The sequence below is a fragment of the Haliotis rufescens genome, unplaced genomic scaffold, assembly GCF_023055435.1.
Source record: "Haliotis rufescens isolate VD_foot unplaced genomic scaffold, xgHalRufe1.0.p SCAF_6, whole genome shotgun sequence".
NCBI classification, from domain to species: Eukaryota; Metazoa; Mollusca; class Gastropoda; order Lepetellida; family Haliotidae; genus Haliotis; species Haliotis rufescens.
The window spans coordinates 39003449-39027856 of NW_025964334.1; the positions used below are offsets into that span (position 1 = coordinate 39003449).

The 24408-nt window shown below is 38.7% G+C and overlaps 1 protein-coding gene across 2 annotated transcripts; it reads left to right on the forward strand.

The window, feature by feature from the left end:
- Nucleotides 1–78: 78 nt before the first annotated feature.
- On the forward strand, nt 79–24219 carry LOC124145809 (vacuolar protein sorting-associated protein 26B-like). Of its 2 annotated transcripts, none has more exons than XM_046515737.2 (9): nt 79–148; nt 5803–5946; nt 9432–9507; nt 10181–10337; nt 12179–12343; nt 12696–12802; nt 17023–17091; nt 18031–18173; nt 20408–24219. In XM_046515737.2, the coding sequence occupies exons 1-9, from the start codon at nt 146–148 to the stop codon at nt 20579–20581; spliced, it is 1038 nt and encodes a 345-aa protein (XP_046371693.1). In that variant the 5' UTR covers nt 79–145; the 3' UTR covers nt 20582–24219. The 2 variants fall into 2 exon arrangements, with proteins under 2 accessions (XP_046371693.1, XP_046371692.1); XM_046515736.2 differs by lacking the exon at nt 12696–12802 and adding an exon at nt 15040–15146.
- Nucleotides 24220–24408: the final 189 nt, after the last annotated feature.

The window sequence follows — 24408 nt, forward strand, 5'->3', positions numbered from 1 at the left end:
ACGCATAAATACCAAAAATCCATTATATGTGTGCAGTGTTATAATTATTTTCAATTAATTTCATCATTTCTGAAGATCGCGGATGACTGTGACTTCGTCCGCCATATTATTTTGATAGGAGGACGGGGGAGGCTCACTTCGCAAAATGGTATGTTTCTTATATACTTAACTTCGAATGAAATAATGAAATAACTTGTGTGAAGGCATGGCATTATACCTGTAGGTGTATGTATTTAGGTATGATAAAGGCGGTATCTTTTTCTGATCATGAGTGAGGTTGCAGAGCTTGTCAGGTTGAGTGAAGGAGGTGGTGTTTGGTCATGTGATAGTCTTGCAGTCGACAATATCACAGATATGAAAATGTCATTGTCAATGCTTACCAACACAAGAGGCTAAAAAACATGCGCATATATATATACAACATGTAGAGTGGTTGCTTAAAATACTAATGAGATCTGAAATGTTTGGTGTTTTATCATAACTGACGCAGGGCAAGGCTCAGCATGATCTTCCTTGTTCCCGAAGACAAGATAATATGGTGATAATGATGATTCGATTGCATTGAACTATCCTGTATTTACATGCCAGATGTAGTAGCGCATCGGTATGCACATATTGTTATTAATGTCAAGCTTTTTTGGAGCCAGTCAGTTCATCGTATGTTTAGGTCATGTCACACGATTTGTGTTCATTTCATGTAAACATTGTAATGCATGTGATCAAAAAGAGAAATCCCAAATGCCTTGTGTCCAGTCATGTAGGTAGTAATATCATATCCAGATAATATGTAAAGGCTAGAGCTATAAGAACTTGTTATCACATTATTTCCACAGTGTTTATTATCGAAAGTTCATCGCGATTACTCTCGCAATAACAAGGGGTGAGACGTCACACAGGCTTTATAAATACTCAGATGATGATTCACTGAAGTGGTAAAAGTCTGAGACCTGCATCACTTCGGGCTTTCCTCCCACATTAAGCTGACACGCCGTGATATAACTGGAATACTGTTAAAAGCGGCATTAAACCCAGCTCACTCACTCACTGACTCACTCAGATGATGACCTGTTTTGTAAGATAAAGTCATCTTCTATAAGGGAGTGAGATGTTTTACAGTTGTTCTTGCAATAAACGAGAAAAGTACAAGTGTTTCTTAAGCGTACAAAAACCCATAACACAGGGATATGCATATCAATGGTTGTCTTAATGCTGTCCTATCCAGTTTTTATGGTCATTGCTGGTGAACTCAAGACAGTAGGAAGGGTAGTCCCATACATGATCAATATTTGCGAAAGACATTTCCTAGAAGTCCACCTAACACATGATCATGATGACAGGATATTAAACAGTGTTTACAGAGACTTCCTTGTGTGACAAGTGAACGAACCCAGCTGACCATGACTTAAATAGCTATCTTCAACACAAACATGCATGAATGTGCTCAAATACATGATCATGATAATTTGAAACCTACACAATGACTTTGCTTGTGACAAAAATGGTAATAGGACATTTTCATGACTTTATCTATTTTTGATGGGACAGTTTTCTATATCAAAGGGGCTGACAATTTGGTATTCTGGATGGGGGGTGCTGGGATATTGTATGGAGACAAGCTATTTTTTTCAGCTACATATGCAAAACCAGACACATGTATTTTTCATGAAACCTATGACTATGAGCCTAAATATTATTTTTTTTAGAACAGCTTGCATCAACATATTTCTTGTGGCTGCCAATTTCTTTATATTTTAACAGTCAGAATCATAATTGATTTTATCAAGCCTTTTTGGGACAATATCTGTTTTCTCAATACAATCCCAGTTAATCTGATACCACCCATGATTATCCAGTGTTATTATGTAATTATATCTCCTTATCATGATTATGATTCCCCTTTACCCATTCATCCCACAGCTTTAGTTTTGAAGTGACAGCTCAATCTCCACCGCTCTTATCACTAACTAAAATAGGGGCCAGTCATTTAGGTCCCATCCTTCGTTGTGCAGAGTTGCGTCCCCTGGGCATGCCAGCAACCTGTGATTATTGGTTTGAATCCCACATTTGCCTGATTATGTATCCAGTATTGTCAGCATTTCACCAAAGTGATTGATGTCTAAGAACTGCATCACGTCAGGCTTTCCTCACACTTCAAGTTGAGACAAAGTCAGTGCTTCATGGTATTATACTGACTACACAAAATTTTCTGATTGAATAGATGTATTTGAAAAAATATAAATATTTCATCAAATCTTTATCCAAGACATTATCATTTAATTATAGGCATGTTTGATGTCTGTTATAAAATATTCTACCATTTATCACTGTCCAATGATATCTCTCCAGGAGCGTCCACATGTTTGTCCTGTTATCGTTGTGGGGCATTTGGTTGTGAAAATCCTCTTTTCTTGTTTGTTTCGCCATTTAAACTTTGAAACACAATATAATCCCAATCTTCAAACTTTCCCCCCAGTATTGTGTAAATGATCCAACATTCTTCACACCAGCTTTCACGCAGGAGGAAAATGAAAGTGAAAGGTCAAACATGTTACTAAATTTTGGAATGCAAGGCATAATTGTTTGAAATTATTTTGCGCTATGAAACTGTTTGGATAGGTGATTTATAAATATTCTTGTCACATTTAAAGCAAATTATGTTTTAAAAACCACAATAAAAATAAGAGATTCTTCATTCATGTTCATACGTAGCAGAAACACATTGTAACTAAAGGATATGAGGAATGCTTTTGGTAATACCACATTGAAATTATCTTTATGGTGCTTCCAGCACAAAGTATTAGATGAATTATGTTATTATTTTCAAGTCTGTAGACTTTTTAACTGGGAAAGCCCCTTTCAAACGTGCAATATGTTTCTGTGGCAGTGAACTATTAATTTAGTATCAATATTTAAGAAATGTATCGATTCAGCACTGACATTAATATTTTACTGATACATTGATTTTGGCATGACATCCTTAGTTTGCAGGCAACATATGAATGTTATTACACTTAATCCTGTGTGTGTATTGTTGCATAATCACAGGGACTGGGTAGGAAAACACCTTGATCTTAGTTCAAGGCAAGTGTCAGTTTCTAACCACAAGCTTATGTCTCCTGTTAGAGACATCCAAATTAAGAATTTCAAGTAAACATATATGAAGCTGCTTTGAACATATAACTTTGCATGTTGTTTTCACTCAGATAAATTGATCATATTTGGTATGCAACAAGTGCTCAATAAATTCCAACATTTACCACTTATATTTATCCATCTGTATTGTGTGTTGCAACATTCTGTTTTTCTTTCCTGTCAGTCATGTGACAACTGCCATTAAATGTGGAGTTACGGGTCAGGGCTTTTGCTAGTTAATGTTAATGGTAAGGAAAGTTACACCTAAACATGGCAAAGTGATGTGTACCTTCACACAACAGCATTATTTTCAGTAGATATTAGTCTTTGTTTGTGAAATAATACAAGCTGATCTTACTGGACCATAACAATATTTTTCTAGATAGGGGCTTCAGACATGTGGATAAAGTTGCAGACTGCAATATATGTGTGATAAATGTCTTTCTTTGGTGCAATATGATTGCCATTTGAAACAATCTGCAACCTCGACTCTTATCCAAAGTCTAAAGTCTTGTAAAATTTGGTTCAGTCTACATAGTAAAGTAATCTCAGCTGAGTTAATAATAATAATAATAATAATAAAGGTCCCTGTTTTGTACCAAATATACTGAAAAGCATGCAGAGAGCCAAGTTTAACCGAGTGAACTGAACATTTTTAATTGCACAGACTGTTAAGACATAAATTCTAAGATTTGTACCAAATAAATGGCTGTTCTTTTACATGTCAACTCATTTCAAATACGGCAAAATTGTGTTTTTTCACATGAAAATTTGACTAGAAATGTTGATACAGACACCTTCTTGAAATATTAAAAAGGATCTGTCACATTGTTTAATTTTTTAAACAGTTAACGAAGCTTAATAACTGCTGAAGAAATACTAGAGTGACTGTTGGAACCACTCCAGTCATAAATGGAACATTCCACACTGACAAGAAACACAGGAGTAATTGTATTCAATCTGCCTTATGATGATTGACGATAGGCAGCTGATGTGCATATTCTAACTCTTTCATGTTTAATTTTGACAAAATAGATAGTCAGTTGAGTATTTTTGTATTATTCTGTTATGGAAATGAGCCAGGAAGATAGCCTTTCTCCAACTAATTAGTTGTGAACATGCTGTACATGGTATAGTTTATCCAGTCTTTCTTATAACATATGACAAACTGTTTTGTATAGTTAGATCTCAATACAGCTACTAGTCAACATCAAACCACACCAGAGAGTCCTTGCTCAAATCAGTAAATAATATCACATGACATAACCAACAGAGAAACTGACAAATGGTTGTAGGGCTGAAGTTATTATTATTATTACCGTAATCGACATAATAAGCGCCCATGGCGCTCTCAAAATTAGAAATAGGGGGCTGTTATTAAAATATTATTTTGGTGGAAAAAAGAGAGTTGAAAGATAGATTTCGTGGTTTATGCTGACACACTGAAACGTTTATATGCGACAGATACATTTGCCCATAATTAAGAATGCATGTGACACACAAGTGCGTTTTATACGCGAATTAATAAGTCTCGTGTACATTGATCATTCTGAAGGAGTGCTAATTGGGATTGTTCACTAGCCAATATATTAGCAAATATCGCCGTGGGCGCTTATTAGAGCAGGGCGCTTATTACAAGGAATACGGTACACACTTTGTCTTAATACATTGTTTCACCCAAAGTAAAAAAATATGTATACTGGTTTCTTGTATACTTTGAAATTTGTTATAGATCATTGGTTTGTTGTCAACAGTACACATGCTACACAAATCACTGTGTTTGAGCACTGTAGCTATGTTGTCAACAGTAGCATGTGTACAGTGATTTGTGTAGCATGTGTACTGTTGACAACATTGCTGCAATGCCCAGACACAGTGATTTGTGTAGCATGTGTACTGTTGACAACATTGCTGCAATGCCCAGACACAGTGATTTGTGTAGCATGTGTACTGTTGACAACATTGCTGCAATGCCCAGACACAGTGATTTGTGTAGCATGTGTACAAACAAACTCAAATGAATCATTACAAAAACATCAGTTTTTTATGATTTTGATAAGAAATATTATGAATGTAAGTATTACAGCTGTATCATGTACTGCTTATGTGAATTGTCTGGGATATGCTCATTCCTTTCATTTAAGTTAGAATGGATTAAAGTTCCTTTCCCTGTCCCCTGTCTGTTATGTAACCATGTCGAAAATAATCCTACTTGACATGATTAACAGGTGCTGACATTTCATTTGCAAGCCATAAGGCATGGAAAGCACATGAGAATTTTGTAGTTTATTTGAAAAAACTTAGGTCATGAATAGATGCATATGATGATAGTTGCAACAGGATACAGTAAAACTGTGAACTTTTGAGCTGGTTTTGTTTGGATGTTGTGTACATTTAATTTTGCATTGAAAAGAATAGTGTAACTGACACTGAAGTTAGAATAATATTGATCCTGTTCAAACACTAGATAAAGAACACGCTTAAGTATACATAAATCATCATTGATAAAGTGAATTTTATCAATAGTGTTGGAATTGAAGCACAGAATTGTCCATATCTTTAATCACAGACAGTAGTGCAATATCAGCTAACTGTGGATTCAGCTTTTTGCCCTATGTTTGTACATTATGGAGCATGTACAGTTATTTTGTTGTTGTTTGTTTGTTTTAGAGTTTCTTTGGATTCGGCCAGGGTGCCGAGGTTGACATAGTTCTTGATGGTCAAGACTCACGTAAGACAGCTGAGATCAAAACAGAGGATGGGAAGAAAGAGTGGTATTACTTGTACTTTGACGGAGAAACAGTATCAGGAAAGGTGAGCTTCATCTTTTCACATCTTCAAATGAATACTATGTTGGAGTAGAACTTTGAACAGATTCAGCACATTTTTGCTTTTTGAAAGTAACTAAGACCTTGACATGTTGTTATGTTATAAGTTATTTCTCATCTGAGAGCTTGTTTATGCAAGCAGCTTTTTATGGTATTTCAATCAAGCTAACACTCTCATTTTCTCCTACAAAAATTTAAAATGTTGTATTGCTTGAATAACATTGATAAAATTATCTACTGTAACTAAAAATGTCAATAAAAATCTAAAATGATAGATTATTTAATTGTCAGAAGTTGTCATTTGAAACAGCAAGTTGCATACTCGCAACACAGCATGCAATCTCTTACTCAATACTGTGCATAACCTAGTCCTATATCATGTATATTACTGCATGGGGAGGCACGGGGGGCCCAGTCGTCTAAGGCGCCACAATTCGCTGTGCAGAGTTGCATCCCTTGGGCATGCAGAGACCTATGATCGTGGGTTCAAATCCCGGTTTGACTGATCTACAACATCCAAGTTATTAGACATATTTTTGTCACTTTATTCCTAGCAGAAATCAAAGATGTATATATGTATGTACGTCCGTGGGGAAATCAAAGATGTACATGCATGCAGGTCCGTGCAGAAATTAAAGATGTACATGTATGCACGTCCGTGCGGAAATCAAAGAGGTACATGCATGCATGTCCGTGCGGAAATCAAAGGTACATGTATGCACGTCCGTGCGGAAATCAAAGATGTACATGTATGTACGTCCGTGCAGAAATTAAAGAGGTACATGTATCATGATGTATGTACGTCCGTGCGGAAATTAAAGATATACATGTATGTATGTCCGTGCGGAAATCAAAGATGTACATGTATGTACGTCCGTGCGGAAATAAAAAAGGTACATGTATCATGATGTATGCACGTCCGTGCGGAAATCAAAGATGTACATGCATGCACGTCCGTGCGGAAATCGAAGATGTACATGTATAGAACATTGTGCAGAAATCAAAGAGGGACATGTATGTACGTCCGTGCAGAAATCATGGGGTACATGTATGTACGTCCGTGCAGAAATCAAAGAGGTACATGTATGTACGTCCGTGCAGAAATCATGGGGTACATGTATGTACGTCCGTGCAGAAATCAAAGAGGTACATGTATGTACGTCCGTGCAGAAATCATGGGGTACATGTATGTACGTCCGTGCAGAAATCAAAGATGTACATGTATGTACGTCCGTGCTCAAATCAAAGAGGTACATGTATGTACGTCCGTGCAGAAATCAAAGATGTACCTGTATGTACGTCCGTGCTCAAATCAAAGAGGTACATGTATGTACGTCCGTGCGCAAATCAAAGAGGTACATGTATGTACGTCCGTGCAGAAATCAAAGATGTACATGTATGTACGTCCGTGCTCAAATCAAAGAGGTACATGCATGCACGTCCGTGCGCAAATCAAAGAGGTACATGCATGCACGTCCGTGCGCAAATCAAAGATGTACATGTATGCACGTCCGTGCAGAAATCAAAGATGTACATGCATGCACGTCCGTGCGCAAATCAAAGAGGTACATGTATGTACGTCCGTGCAGAAATCAAAGATGTACATGTATGTACGTCCGTGCGGAAATCAAAGAGGTACATGTATGCACGTCCGTGCAGAAATCAAAGATGTACATGCATGCACGTCCGTGCGGAAATCAAAGATGTACATGTATGTACATATGTGCGGAAATGAAAGAGGTACATGTATGCACGTCTGTGCAGAAATCAAAGATGTACATGCATGCACGTCCGTGCGGAAATCAAAGATGTACATGTATGTACATATGTGCGGAAATCAAAGATGTACATGTATGTACATATGTGCGGAAATCAAAGAGGTACATGTATGCACGTCTGTGCGGAAATCAAAGAGGTACATGCATCCACGTCCGTGCGGAAATCAAAGATGTACATGTATGTACATATGTGCGGAAATCAAAGATGTACATGTATGCACGTCTGTGCAGAAATCAAAGATGTACATGCATGCACGTCCGTGCGGAAATCAAAGATGTACATGTATGTACATATGTGCGGAAATCAAAGAGGTAAATGTATGCTGTCTGTGCAGAAATCAAAGATGTACATGCATGCACGTCCGTGCGGAAATCAAAGATGTACATGTATGTACATATGTGCGGAAATCAAAGAGGTACATGCATGCACGTCCGTGCGGAAATCAAAGATGTACATGTATGTACATATGTGCGGAAATCAAAGAGGTAAATGTATGCTGTCTGTGCAGGAATCAAAGATGTACATGTATGCACGTCCATGCGGAAATCAAAGATGTACATGTATGTACATCCGTGCGCAAATCAAGAGGAAAAAAAGAGCAATCACTTGAATCACGGATATAGTTTCAAAACACAAGCAAATTTCGAATTTTGGAATAGTAACGAAACAAAAAATAAATGGATATTCCTACAGCTCTTTCTCCATAATAGTATACAAATTTCAGATCACAAACAATTGTATTTTAGATGATATTCGCCTTAGACAAGACCACATTGGTGGAAGAGTTTTCACGAACGTGCCCTTGTGCAAGAATGGCCACCATGAGCGAATTACGAATTTTGAACTAATTGTTGCTGATTAAAAAAAAAGAGTTTACCTGGAGCATTGGTTCATTGTACAATGAACATATGATGAACTGTCCCTTCTAACTGATTGAAAATTCACTAATATATTTCCTCTGATATATTACACACTACAGACAGAAATAGGCAGTGAAATTGACGAAGATTCTGTTTCATCTCATTCTGGAATGTAAATAATATATTTTTTGCCAACAAACTGTAACACCATATACATGACATGACTTTGAATATATTAAATTACGATCTAAGTACACATTGTCGAGGACCTAGTAATTTGATAACGGCAGATTGTTGTCTCCTGCATGCCCCGAAATGAACAGGTGATAGTGGTAAAACGTCTCCTAAATGATCTATAATTGTCATCGCGAAATAATTCCTTCTAAAGTTGATAATGAACAGAAATACATCAATATTAATGTAATTTCTTCTACAGTAGACAATGAACAGAAATAATATTAATACTAATGTTATTTATTTTATTATAAATGTTATATTTTTAATATTGACAGTGGAATAATTTATGTTGGAAAATAGGATACCTCAGGATATATTGATATAATCTTGTAACATTCATTGCAACGTTATTCGAGTCACAAGTACCCAAAATCAAATACAGTTTCCACTGTGTGAAGACAAAATATCTCTGAAAATTAGAAAATATCATCACATGCCAATAAAATATCATTGCTTTTGGACCTGGGGAGATTCTTTCATATTATAAATATTTCCAGGATAATCCCCGGCATGGTGAGCACACTTTGGGATGTACAATATATGAATATATTTGTGATGAGAATGATGTTTCAGGATGGGATTCTGTATTTTCCAGGTGAATGTGACACTGAAGAAGTCAGGTAGCAAGCTGGAGCACCAAGGGATTAAGATAGAATTTATTGGTCAGATTGGTGAGTATTGTAGTAACAGTAAACAGGATTAGTAGATCCCAGAATCTCCTACTGGTCATAAGAGCCTTGGACACTTGTTACTTTGCTGATTGCTCATCATCATACAGATGGCGTGGATCGTTCATCATGCTTTCCGTCACTGGTTGGCCTATTGAGACTCGATTGTTTTACAGGTTGACATGTATATGCTAATGACTGCATCTATACAACATTCTTTCATTTACCATGTACGCTTGCACATGAAGTTAGTGGAAACCAAGATGAACATGTACAAACAAAGTTGGAGCATGTTGAAACAGTTGACATGGTGTGATTTTATTGTTTTGTATGATTGTATGTTTTGTGTTATTTATTATTGCTGAATGATAAAATAATACAAGGAAATCACAAATAACATGTCAAACATAATAATATGTATTTTTTAAGTAAAGGTAACTTTTTTCCATCTGAATTCTGTGTGGCAGCAACATCACCAAGCAGCAGTAGTATTATAATTCTCAATTTTTGTCAACAAAATTAATGTATACATTTTTGTGAACAAAATTGACTCTTTATCATGTTTTGTCATAAATTCCGAGGCTGCCCTAGAACAAACGGGAAGCTGATGCTGGCCTTGACTGGAGATTAGGTTAGCTCAGAGTCCATGCTTGATGATGCTATATGTCCATTCCAGAGCTGTACTATGACCGGGGAAACCACCATGAGTTCACATCATTGGTCAAGGAGCTGGCCAGACCGGGCGAGCTCACACACAATTCTAGCTATAACTTCGAATTTCAACAAGTGGAAAAACCATATGAGTCATACACAGGGGCAAATGTTAGGCTAAGGTAGGTGTGGCTGTCTCTTTCTGTGAATAGACATGGCTTCTAGTTCTATATTTCACCAAAGTGGTCAACGTCTGAGGCCTGCATCACATATTGTCTTCTTTCTATTAGTGTAAATACCATGAACTCTTTCACTGCCATTGCTTCAATATAATCTGCTGGATAATTTTGAACCTAAAATATGTTTTCCTCTCTTACACTTTCTTAGTAATAATAACGAAATACATGTTGCTCATCATGCTCATATCATAAATAAACAAATTACTTGGCAACTGTTTGGTAAAGACATAAACAGAAGTGCGTTTGCACATCAGGTCTCGAAACTAGTTTCTAAAGGGAGATAACTATATTTCTAATATCAATGGAAAAACAGGATTTGATGACCAAACAGGCCAATATAATATAATGGAACATTGCGTAAAAACAGTATGACTAAAGAAACGAAAATGAACTGTGTAAGATGCACAGATGAGAGAGTTCGAATGGGCGGTGACAGATGTAGATGGAGGTGATTCAGTTATTTTGTAGTCTGATGTGCATATCCATTAAACTTTCACAGGAGAAGTAGGAAATATGTTCAATGGCACCACTGACAAACTTTGAAAGGCAGTATTGAACAAGAAATTGTTAACAAATCATATATTTTTTATCCCCCCAGCATGTGACGGGGGTAGGGGGGAGATATAGTTAACACCTCATGTACCTTCCAGTTCGTATATATATCAAACAGTTCCTGAAGTGGTGCCTTTTGCTATTTACGGAATTTTGTTCATTTTTATTTTTCTCAATTACCATGGAAAGAACTTGTACCTGGTCTCATGGTGGGGGTGGATTTTGTTTCTGGAGCACAACTCAAAAAACATTCAATATCTTTTAACATTGTTCAACAAAACTTGGCAGATATATCAAACAGATCCTGAAGTGGTGCCTTTTGCTATTTGCCAATTTTTTTACATTTCTTATTCTCGATGCGAATGGAAATAATTGGTACTTAGTCTCAAAAGGTTGGGGTAGGTGTCGTTTCCGGAGCACAACTTGAAAACTGTGAAAGACTTTTCATCCAAATCTGGTACATGTATTAATCAAGGGCTGAAGTGGTCCCTTTTGGTATTTAGGAATATATTTTTCCTGTTTTCCTGAGTCATTATATTCAGACTAACTGGTGAACTCAGAAGTCTATGCTTGTCCAAAACAGATGATTAACAGAAGCAGACACCACTCACCAACTGTCACTTGCCTCATAATACTGTGATGTAGGCAGAGTTGTGTCCCTTAGGCACGCCAGAAACCTATGATTGTGGGTTCGAATCCCTGTTTGCCCTGATTATGTTTCTAGGTTTGTCAGCACCATACCCGTGCTCGTGGGTTTCACCGAAGTGGTAAACGTCTGAGACCTGCATCACTTTGGGCTTTCCTCCCACATTAAGCTGACACGCCATGATATAACTGGAATACTGTTAAAAGCGGCGTTAAACCCAACTCACTCACTACTGTGATGTAGCCTAATGTTGCTCAGATAAAGCCGTTTCAATAATGGAATGTTGCTCAATGATAGGAATACTAAGATATAGCTGGGTTAACAGTATAATACAGTTTGGTTAATGCTAGGATATTGCTGGGATATATCCTCTACACTTTGATGAAATATGTCTACAGATTAATGGTTGATGTAGGCTTGGATAATGATGGAATATTTGGGGATTGATGACAGAATACAGCTAGCTTTGTTAACGGCTGACTTGATGAGCTGTATCTTGAAGACTGATGGTGTGTGCCTTGGCTTCTGACTGACACACACACACCCTCTCTCACTCCATCTCAAAATATGAGCACATTTGTTGCAGGTATTTTTTGCGTGTGACAATTGTGAAGCGGTTAACAGACATTGTGAAGGAGCAGGACATTGTGGTCCACACTCTGTCTCAGTACCCGGACATGAACAACAGCATAAAGATGGAAGTGGGCATTGAAGACTGTCTTCATATAGAGTTTGAATACAACAAGTCCAAGTACGTACCCACCATTATCACCATCACAACATTATAAGCATGGAAAACTTCCAAAAGCAAGAGTTATCGGTGCTTTCCTAAAAAGTTCATTGGAAAGAGTAACATTTTTAAAAATTTAATACAAATTGTCTGCATTTTAAGCATTTTGAAATTAATTAGTCTGAGGACATTTACCATGCTGAATTACAATATTATCAGATACAGTTTAACAATTGCACAAATCTTGATTTTCTTGAAACATTTTCTCTTTTCTTTTTTGATACGGATATTAAATGCCGGCCTGTAATAAAACCAGTTTGGGAATTCCTGATTGTCAATTGACTGTCCTCCTCTTTGTTCATGCTCCATGAAGATATCATCTGAAAGATGTAATTGTGGGGAAAATTTACTTCCTTCTGGTGAGAATTAAAATTCGATACATGGAGCTTGCTATAGTCCGTCGAGAGTCAACAGGCGCAGGTATGATCATGTGACCCAATCGGATGTTGATGTGCTCTGTCATGTGATGCACTAGAAAATAGATGGGATGATATATGCAATCATGTATCAAGGCATGTGTTCATCTTTATGCATTTATTTGGTCCAGGTGTTCACCTTATTGATGTTTATAATTTGTTTTTGTATTGCAAGTTCATTTCTGTTTTCTGTATCTTTTGTGTTACACATTTTAGGGTCCAATATAAACTTCCATAACTTACTTTCAACCATGTCAGTATGTTATATTGAGAACAACATGGGGCTCCCGATTTAAATGATGCCACTCATAAGTTATATTGATGGGTATGTTCTTAGGGGTGGATTGAGGCGGAGCTAAGTATGATAGTAGTAACTTATATATGAGGGAGTTGGGATAGCCCAGTGGTTAGTGTTAGATTGATGATTCTGGGTTTCATTCCTACGTGTACAACATGCAGATCTATGAGATTTATTGTCACCTACTGTCTTGGATGAACTATAACTAGCCTTGAACTATAACCAGCCCTGATGAACTATAACCAGCTTTGATGAACTATAACCAGCTTCGGTGAACTATCAAACAGCCCTGATGAACTCTAACCAGCCCTGATAAACTATAACTAGCCTTGAACTATAACCAGCCATGATGAAGTATGACTGTCTTTGATGAACTATGACCAGCCCTGATGAACTATGACCAGCCCTGATGAACTATAACCAGCCCTGATGAACTATGACCAGCCCTGATGAACTATAACCAGCCCTGATGAACTATGACCAACCCTGATGAACTATAACCAGTCTTGATGAACTATAACCAACCCTGATGAACTATGACCAGCCCTGATGAACTATAACCAGCCTTGATGAACTATGACCAGCCCTGATGAACTATAACTAGCCCTGATGAACTATAACCAGCCCTGATGAACTATGACCAGCCCTGATGAACTATGACCAGCCCTGATGACCTATGACCAGCCCTGATGAACTATGACCAGCCTTGATGAACTATAACCAGCCCTGATGACCTATGACCAGCCCTGATGAACTATGACCAGCCTTGATGAACTATAACCAACCCTGATGAACTATGACCAGCCCTGATGAACTATAACCAGCCTTGATGAACTATGACCAGCCCTGATGAACTATAACCAGCCCTGATGAACTATAACCAGCCCTGATGAACTATGACCAGCCCTGATGACCTATGACCAGCCCTGATGAACTATGACCAGCCTTGATGAACTATAACCAGCCCTGATGAACTATAACCAGCCCTGATGAACTATGACCAGCCCTGATGAACTATAACCAGCCCTGATGAACTATGACCTCCCTGATGAACTATGACCAGCCCTGATGAACTATGACCAGCCCTGATGAACTATGACCAGCCCTGATGAACTATGACCAGCCTTGATGAACTATAACCAGCCCTGATGACCTATGACCAGCCCTGATGAACTATGACCAGCCCTGATGAACTATAACCAACCCTGATGAACTATGACCAGCCCTGATGAACTATAACCAGCCTTGATGAACTATGACCAGCCCTGATGAACTATAACCAGCCCTGATGAACTATGACCAGCCCTGATGAACTATAACCAGCCCTGATGAACTATGACCGCCCTGATGAACTATAACCAGCCCTGATGAACTATGACCAGCCCTGATGAACTATAACCAGCCCTGATGAAGTATAACCAGCCTTGGTGAACTATAAACAGCCCTGATGAACTATAACCTTGATGAACTATAACTAGCATTGAGGACCTATAACCTGCCTTGATGAAGTATTGCTAGCCTCGTTGAACTATGACTAGCCTCACTTTAAAGTGTTATTTAGTCAAGTAAGTGTTTCTGTTGATACTGAAAACCTCTGACAAATACAGCCTAGTGTCAATCGCAGTACCTGTAATTAATATATGAAAAAAACTCAGAAATTATTGTTACTCAATTTTTGGATGGAGGAGTAGAAAAATATAGATAGACTGAAATGGCAAGCAGTGTCCTCCCTATTCCACAAGCTCTTTTAGAATGTTACTAGACCAAGGGATTTAATATGCTAAATGTCTGATGGTTATTAGCTAAGCAAGGAGGACTCAACTGTCTGTAGTTGTTGCTGGGTAGTGCCGGATGAAGGACCCTGAACTGTGTAGCATGGTAGCAGCTTCCCGTCAGTCTGCATGTGTGTGAACGTTGTGCTGTCAGTGTCTGTCTGATTGCAGGTATCATTTAAAAGATGTCATAGTTGGCAAGATTTACTTCCTGCTTGTGCGGATAAAGATCAAACACATGGAGATTCAGATAATAAAACGAGAGACTACAGGCACAGGTACACTGTTTGTCTTACATGTCCAGTACTGCAGACCTGGGTTAGAATAGGTCTCCAACACCTCACGCGAGGCGTGGCTCATTACTTCAGTTGCTGCCATGGTGTGGTTGCAATATTACTGACTGTAGCACAACAATAAGCATCACCTGTAAACATGGTGAAAGCAAAGGCTTTGTGAAGGCTATATGAATATATTACAAGGGTCAGTGGTCAGGGCTCTCTGGCAATCTGAAGCTTTGATACTGGTAGGGACACATGGTTTGTACAAACTGTAGCTGTTTCTCCCTATACAAATATGAAGTATCATTAGCCAGTCAGATGGCCTCTGCGGTCTAGTGGTAGAGTGCCTGCCTGGAGAGCTGAAGGTCCGGGCTTCGATCCCCAGCCTCGTCATACCAAAAGACATTAAAAAATGGTATTTGTTGTTACCCTGCCTGACACTCGGCATTAAGGGGCTAAAGGACTAGACTGGTCGGCTCGGAGTCATGTTAAACTGCGGCATGGTATCTCAGTGGGCTAGCAATATAAAATCGGCATTAGTCCGGTCTATTACAAGCTACCACACACACATGCTTGCACGTCACTATTAGTGCAATAATATTGGAAGCGATGTTAAGCCCAATTTCACCTCACCTCTTTAGTAAGTCATTGAAACAGTTTCCCGTTCAGATGAAGACTCCATCAGTACATAGCTTGCCTAGGATATATCACTATCCCAAAGCAAGTTGAACAGAAAGCATATCACTGCTCTATCCACCACTGGTTTGTCTGTCGAAGATTGATCATGTAACATCCGCGATATGTTTCACTTGCACTTGCACATGCCTTTCTGAAGTCTTTGACTGCCAACTGAAGTGAAGCGTCTTTATACCAGATACATGCTGGCCATTGAAATATTCAGAAAACCTTTTGTTACTAGAATCCAAATATTGTCCCCCTCTTTGTACATTGATCTTAGAGACTTTTGAATACTGATGTTGACCAGATCATTGATTGAATCAGTCTGGCTGAACTTTAGATCACTGGACCAAAGGTCTGTCTGAGCTCATGTCTTGACCTGTTTGTCATTTATTATTGTCATTGTCCATGAAAAATTTCTCTCCTCAAACCATTTGTAATGGACCAAGTATTTGAAAAATAATTTTCTTTTCTGCCAAAATATCATAACATTGCCTAGTAAGCTGAAACTATGTGATTGACAGTTGTTTAAACTGACCTAAGCCATGTAAATTAATTGGTATTGTGTACATACATGAAGTCAACTGCAGAACCTACACCAGCATCTCTATTATGGCTCTTGGTAGGATAATTTGATTATCTAACAGATGGTATAGTTGATATTGCTGTAGTCTTGTCCCAATTAAGACCTAGAGACGTTAGAGACCTGGAAGACCTAAATTAACATGCTTCCAAACTCCAAAGTACGACCTACTGGAATTGTGTTTCTGAACACGATGCTACATATAGAATGATAATACAAGCCTTGTTACACAATTAAGCAGCACTTGGAATGAGTGTTCAATGACCACCTTTAGTTGAAGTGAATGTAATCTTGTGTGGCCTGGTGAGCTACAGTGCTGTGACAGTGTGTTTTGTCAATAGCTTTGTGTGGAATTTTAGGTGTTAAACGTCATTCTGGATAATGTATTGTATATACAGTCATCTATACACCATTTGTCATGTAAATGTTGTCACTTTATAATGTGTAAGATGCTATTGTTTCTGAAACTGAAATGTTGGTCTTAGTCACAGATTATTAATCTAGCAGTATTTCATTATCCTTGTAAACTGCTGTATTTTTACATGCTAACATGAGTGGTTGTAGTTTAGCATGATGAGACAGGAATAGTCATGTATTTCATCATCTGTGTTTCAGGTCCCAACACATTCAATGAGAATGAAACCATAGCAAAATATGAAATTATGGATGGTGCGCCAGTTCGAGGTAAGTTCAGCAGATTACCACTTTAAGTTTGAGTAGGAGTTTTGCTGTACCATCTGCTGTAATCTGTTGTGGAAAGAGTGGACTGAGTGGATCGGATATTCAGGGTCGATGCATGCATGTCAGTGTGTCCCAGTGGCATAGATCATTGCTCAGGCATACAGTCACTGTATTGTCTGACTGATTTACTGACAGCAGTCATATGGCTGTAATACAGTGCTGGCATGTGGTCCTGAGCACAGCGCACAGCTCACAATTCAGAGAGTCCTTGGATGGGTGTTCGGCAGCTTGACTCCTTAGAGTGTCTAGAGCTTTGGTTGTGCACATGTGGTGTCTCCTAAGGCAAGTCACTTTGTTTGTGATATGCCTCTGTTCACCCAGCAGTGAATGGGTACCTGTTAGGATGAGATGGTAATGACTGTTCTTCATGAGTCTCACAGGCAGCTTTGGTTGTATACTCCCCAGGGAGCTAAGAATGAAAGTCGAGTGTATACTGAACCATTGCCAGGGGTAATAATGTAGCGCATTCACTTGGTGAATGGAATTAGGCGCATTATAAATCCATATATCATTATTCATATTGTTACCTGGTGTCCCGTGAGGATTCTGGGTTAGAATAGATCCCCAGCAACCTATGCTGTTCATATGAGGTGACCAAATGGATCGGGTGGTCACACTTGGTGACTTGGTGTGTAATTGCACCCCAACTCAGTGGATTGTTGTTTACAATATCAGCAACTGGATTGACGGGTCCCTACTCGTCTACTTACAGGCTGCCATCTTATTGCTGAAATATCGCTGAGATTAGCGTCAAACAACAAATAATATTTGCTCACTGACACTTGATATATATTCAATAATGTGATGTATATCTCAATAGATACCTGTTCAACTGTTGGTGTTTTAGGGGTGATAATACCTGTTCAACTGTTGGTGTTTCAGGGGAGTCAATACCTATCCGACTGTTCCTCAGTGGGTATGAGCTGACACCAACTATGAGAGACATAAACAAGAAGTTTTCTGTTCGCTACTATCTCAACTTGGTGCTAGTTGATGAGGAAGAGAGACGGTATTTCAAACAACAGGTGTGTTCCTGGCATTTGTCTCTATGTATTGGCTTAACCAGAGGTCAAATAGCAACTATTTAGTTTGGGCAGCTTTCTTATGTGTATCACTATCAGTGTAAGAACTAGAGTCACAAATGGTGTCTTTGAATCACAACCGTGTGGGTCATTGCTCATGATGTCAATCACTGGATTGTCTGGTCCAGACTCGATTATTTACAGACCGCCGTCATATAGCTGGAATATTGATGAGTGAGGCGTTAAACAACAAACAAACAAAACAAATCATGTCAAAAACATGTGCATTGACTTCAAATGTCGTACATTGAGAGAACTGTTCCTAAACATGGTTTAAACCCTTCACCTGAATACACCCCATGACATCACACAGTGACTTTTCTGGCTTTTGCAGCTGAGAGAAGTTGTGCTGGAAAAAACTTTTTCGTTATCTTTTGCCATCGTCTATTTGATGTGAAGTATTTTGTTTTAACATGCCTGGATTGCAGCTTCTATTATGCACCATGTTAGCTAGTCCTGGGGTCAACCCCGATTGATATGGCACAGGTGTTGGATGCTGACTTCACCATACTAGGATTGCAGTCGACTTTATTTTTATCTTCTTTTATTTGGAATTCACCAAGCATTGTCCAACATTCAGAGAAGTCTCATCAACGACCCTGGCTCAGACCAGTTTAGTGATTGCAGGCTATGGAGTGCCAAGTGGACAAAAGTGATTGCCATTGTGTCGACATTCTCCTGAAGGAACATGCTGTATTTCAACCACTGGTGACTCCAGTGTGTTACTCCCCTGTCTTTCTCAACTCCAAGAATGGTTTGTCGAACTTATGCCTCATTCACAACATGGCAACATTCTTCCAGGGGTACCTGGAGCGTCCTCCATGGTTCAAAATGATCAATATTACTATCAATACTCCGGACCACGGGCACCTCAGCAGCTACCTGATCAGTATGTAGATCTTCAGGTTACATATATCCACATGCCGATCCTCCCTAGCGACAGTATGTACTTACATTTCTTTCACAACGGTCGTAACTTTCCAATAGACTGTGCTTTTTTTGGGAGTTTTGATGACCTCATGGTTATTTATGAGAATAACGGAAGCTGATAATGCGTTATCTTCACACACGGCATCAACTTTGATGTGTGTATAGATGATTGCATGCTGCAGCAACAGGAGGATAGTCTCCTGGAACTTTCGGAGTTGGTCCAGCTGGGGTAGATTGTCAACATGTAGAAGTCCGGATCTGTTGGCATGGGCAGTTGACAAACACTAGTTCTCCCCTCGTTCTTCTGCCAGCAGTAATCCAAAAAGTCATGATAACTGTTGTTGTGCCTTTCTTGCTGGCCAGAAGCTGTTCCCTGCGTATCTACCTTGAGTGATTTAAGACTTTGTGTAAGACGAGTAGTGGCTGTTTTTCAGCAGAAATATCCATGCCTTCTGGTTTCAATCCAACATCCAGCAGGCTTATGATGTTGCAAAATGAGCACAACCTCAAGCCAGCAACCCGCCGGAAATCTGGGCGATTGCCTCCACAATGGCTTTTTATGGCAACTGTACTGTCACTGTCATTATTGACTGTGTTTGCCAGCCACTGCCAGAGGGACATAGCCGTTGGAACTAGTGGAGGGCATCCATTGTTGGTCGCATAGCAGATTGCCAACCACAAAACCCTGGAAGCTACTACCTGAGGTTCACCACTTGGAGGAGGACAGGGGGACACAGGGTTATGACATCTACAGTGTGCGTCTATACAATGCATCCATTATGTCTGTCAAGCTCGGAAGTAAGGTCAGTCTACTTATTACCCCGGCAGCCTTGATGCTATTTATTGTAATACGACCCCTGTGACTTACTACACATGAGATGCTTGATGAGAATACCAAGCACTTGTGGCTCCTGGTCCTGGTCCTGGTCCTGGTCCTGGTCCTGGTCCTTCTCCACCAAACTCTCACTCAGCAGACCTAGTTTGAGAACAGTTCTCTCAATGTATGACAATTCCAGTCATGTTTTCAACATGGAATGAGAGAGTACAGCAATATGTAATGCAAGATAAGTATTAAATATAAGATATTGATATTAGATATTAATAGGTTTTTATCTTGGTCATATTCATGATAAAAGGACATGAATTGGCTTAAGACACAGGTGTTTTCATTCTGATAATCTCCCACCAATGGGGCTTCAATATTGCTGAGAGAGACATAGACTCTTACACAGTCGATCTTTTTTCAGGAGATCACAATATTCCGCCGGGCAGACAAGGTGAAGCGGTCGTACCAGGCGTCCATGCATCATCACCAGCCCAACTTACAACGTGAAAACCCCAAGTTGAAACCCAGCCCTGTGGAGGAGAACAGCACGCCGGAGAAGGAGGAAGAAGAGGAAGACGAGGGGGAAGATTCTTAACGATCATATCGCTAAGAGGAAGTTGATATAACGATGTTAATAACGGAGAAGATATCGTGATGACATTTGGAATGAAGGTGGCAGTGTCACAGCATGTAGGACTGCCATAGCTCATCAGAATTATTAGTGTGTACAAGGGTGGATTTGGGTTGGTGGGATAGCTTATATGAAAATGCTAAGGGATATGTGATAGGGGTTCTTGTCAGATTGAAACTCATTCATGTGTTGTACAACTCAGATTTTAGCTATTCTATTTTGATATTACTCGTATTTTGATTCTAGTCAGTAAATCAAATTGGACTTTAGCCCTAGTTACAGTTGGTCAATATGGAAAGTGTTTACATGAAAATTGTATGACCTATACAACTTCAGCTGTAGTACAACACAAAATGGGGAAGAAATATTTAAAATTTAAATTACTTACTCTTGTGGAAGTTACATGTGAAATTTCCTGAATTCAAAGTGAGATGACTAACAACTCCTTTCCTAAATCCACTCTATGTGATGTGTTATACTGTACTCACAAGGGGATGTGCAAGTCAGGGGAGGCAGCTGCTACGAGTGTGTTGGACTCATTCCGGTAGTGAATGTGGCTTGTGTGTGGTAAGTTTGTATGGACAAAATGCAGGCCTGTTCTCAGACAGGCACAACAAAATAGGGTTCAGTGTTGTTTGTGGATAGCAAAATGAGACTAAACACCCTAATTTATTGTGTTTCTTATATTGGTGCATTAATACTCTGAACCATTCACAATGAAGCTGAAAGTTGTAAAACATAATTAATGTAAAACATGCTGAATTAATACTGGCAGAGTTGAGTCCATTTCTCCAATGTTTGGACTCTGCTGAGAATCGTTTATGCATCATATGCATAGAAATCGTGACGCACCAAAACTGTAGCTTCCCATGTACAGAAGTAGTCCTTTTAGTTGTCTGTTCATTGTTATAAGTAAGTTATACCATTGCTCACCTAATGACAAAGTGTACTGTCTCTGTGATCCAAAAATGGCATAGCACTGGTCATATGAGCAGCAAGGGACTGGTCAGCTGAAAGCTTCAAGGGGCAATGGAGAGAATTGGGCGAGAAGATTGTGATGTGACCAATCATTTAGTGTTTCATTACAGCTGTTAAGTTAAGCTCATAATAATATAAGACGAAAGTGATTGTAAATACTGAAGCTGTCATTGGTTGTATTCCTGTGTCAGTTGTGTGCTGTGTTATTCAACTGTGCATTAGGGGTGTGGCCACACAGGGTTGTAACATGGCTTCTGGTGCAATACGCTCATTGCGTTGGACGAATGATGCAAATGTTTGTCGAATGGTCACAACACCTCACATTTTGGTGAGACCCTGCAGAAAACTGTTGACAGTTGCCAGATGTATCCTGACGCCGTCTTGCATTGCATCATGAGTCTTGCATGTGTCTTGATGTTCCCTTGCATAGCCATGTGTATGGCGACTACTGCAAGATGATGCTATGAGGCACCCCTGTTCATCTACACTCCTCATCATGAGAGTGTCAACACTGTTCCATCTCATGTTGTGTGTATATCGTATCGAGACCTCTGTCTGACTGTACAGGTAATGTTATTGCCAAGCATTTGCTCATGTTTGAACAAACTCTTAATTTCATTTTATTGTTTACGTCAATAATTTATGGATGTCATAATTGTGATGAATGAGTGACGAGCACCAACAAAACTGATCAGAATAAGAATTGTCTTGATTGCTGCATTTCTAAACTGCATGTATCCTCTTGGGTTCCAGCTTTGGTTTGTCTGTGACTCTGAGGCTACTTTCCTGGATGTGTTTCTCGTTCTCGGCTTCAGTACACCAAACAAATTGTCGGTGGAGATGTTCGGTTTAATTTGGAACTTACATCCTTGCACATTCCTGCTTGAAAAATAATTTGTTGGAGGGGGAGGGGTGGGGGTGGGGGGGTGGGCTCTTTCTCTGTTAGTAAACCCCATGTATTTTGTTTGTCTATGGAACTGTGATTTGATTTACTCTGCATAAAATGTGAACATCTTTCGCTGATATTGTAAAAATAAATAAAATATGTTTAACATTAAGAGTATCTTGCATAAACATAATAAGGATCATATATTATCAGGCGGCAGTGAATGAAATTACTGTATTGAACTGGAAATAGAGATAAACGATATTGAATGAGCTATGTATATGTAAATAATGTGTACAGGTGGAGATGTGTCTTATCCAGATAGCAACCTTTTAGTGAAACAAAACTTGCAGCGCTGATGCTACTTTAGCATACATGGCCAGTTACAATGACCCATGATTATTCTAGTAAGAAAGGTAAACATAATATCATGTTCACCATATGAAGAGAAAACATCCAACAGGATCAACTACCAAATGTTGTCCATGAAGCCATTCTTGGTGACCACCGTGATATACCTGGAATGTTGCCGATAGCAGTGTAAGACCATATTCATTCACAATATTTCATTCTGTTTATCATCTGTTTTAATATTAAGTTGGATAGCACTTCATTATGAAAATGTGCATGTGACATTCACAATTGATTTTTCTTGTCTAATTAAACTGTCTTATTAAACTGTCAGAGGTAGTAGAAAAGTCTAAATGCCAAACAACTTTCATTCTGGTATATTTCAATTGTCCACCTCACAGTAGTTATGGTATAAAATTAAGTTTAAAGACTCCTAATCCTTTCGACTTTTTCAACAAGCCCAAGTTGTTTGGACTTGTGTGAACACAAGAAGGTTAGACGATGTACAGAAGTAATGTATTGTGACAGCCTGACACACATTAACAGTGTATTGTAGTTAGCAAGATGTTTCCTTTCCGTACCTCTTATACCTCTCTGTGCTTCTCTCGTCCTACACCTGTCCTTTAGCGGAGTAAGGGCTGCACTTCGGTGTTTATATTTGAAAACCAATATTTAAGTGTTGGAAACAGTATGGTTGTATGGCTTGTCTCTAAGTTTTGTTAATATTCTTGTTGTGTACAGATTTGTTATTTTATAGATACCCTGTATGTATACAAATAATCCTCTTTTCTATTGCTTGTGCTTAAATAAGCAAGTACCTCGATAAGCATAGTGTATAATAAATATGATCCATGTAGGACAGAAGTGTTGTAGACAAGAAGTTTTGTGAATTTTATCATTAATTGAGAAGATTGAATAAATGAAATGTTAGTATTTTTGGTTATGATTTCTTGAATGATGATAAAATTCTTCAGCATGTTTCACTTTATCAGAATCAAGCACTTTGTAGTTATGGCTGCTGTATGGTAACTTCCTGAGTTACCTCCCTTGTGCAAATGCATCCAAAAAGAAATAGTTGCTACTCAGAACTATGAATGGTATCACTTTCCAGTTTTTTAACATCCTACGTTAGATGAGTGTAGATTTTGTTTGATAATCTCTTCTGAATAACACAGATATCCATGTCATATGTCTGTTCAAAACTAAATCAGTTTGGGAGGTGTCTTCAACAAGGGAGATAACTCAAAGGTTAACAGGATGTCAAATACCATGCTGCATGAAATATGCTGTTCAGTACCACTTGTAAATTTCACACCAACTTGATCATGTACTCATTTTGATGTTTGTCATTTGTCATCTATGACAAAATAAATGATAACAGAATCTGGATTGTCTTTGTTGTGATTATTGCACCACTGATTGACTTGACCTTCCAGTCACTATGGCACATTGACTACAATTCCTGGTCAGTACTTCTACTTGTACTGTTAGCCATAACCCATTGTTTGTGTCCCTTGTGTGAAGTCCACAACTTTATTGCTAAGAGCAGCTTACAACAATATGCACTCTTCCATGA

Coding starts and splice junctions, on each gene's coding strand:
- LOC124145809 (XM_046515737.2), top strand. Junction 9,508..10,180: donor AGAATTTATTGGTCAGATTG/GTGAGTATTGTA, acceptor TGTCCATTCCAG/AGCTGTACTATGACCGGGGA. Junction 10,338..12,178: donor GGGGCAAATGTTAGGCTAAG/GTAGGTGTGGCT, acceptor CATTTGTTGCAG/GTATTTTTTGCGTGTGACAA.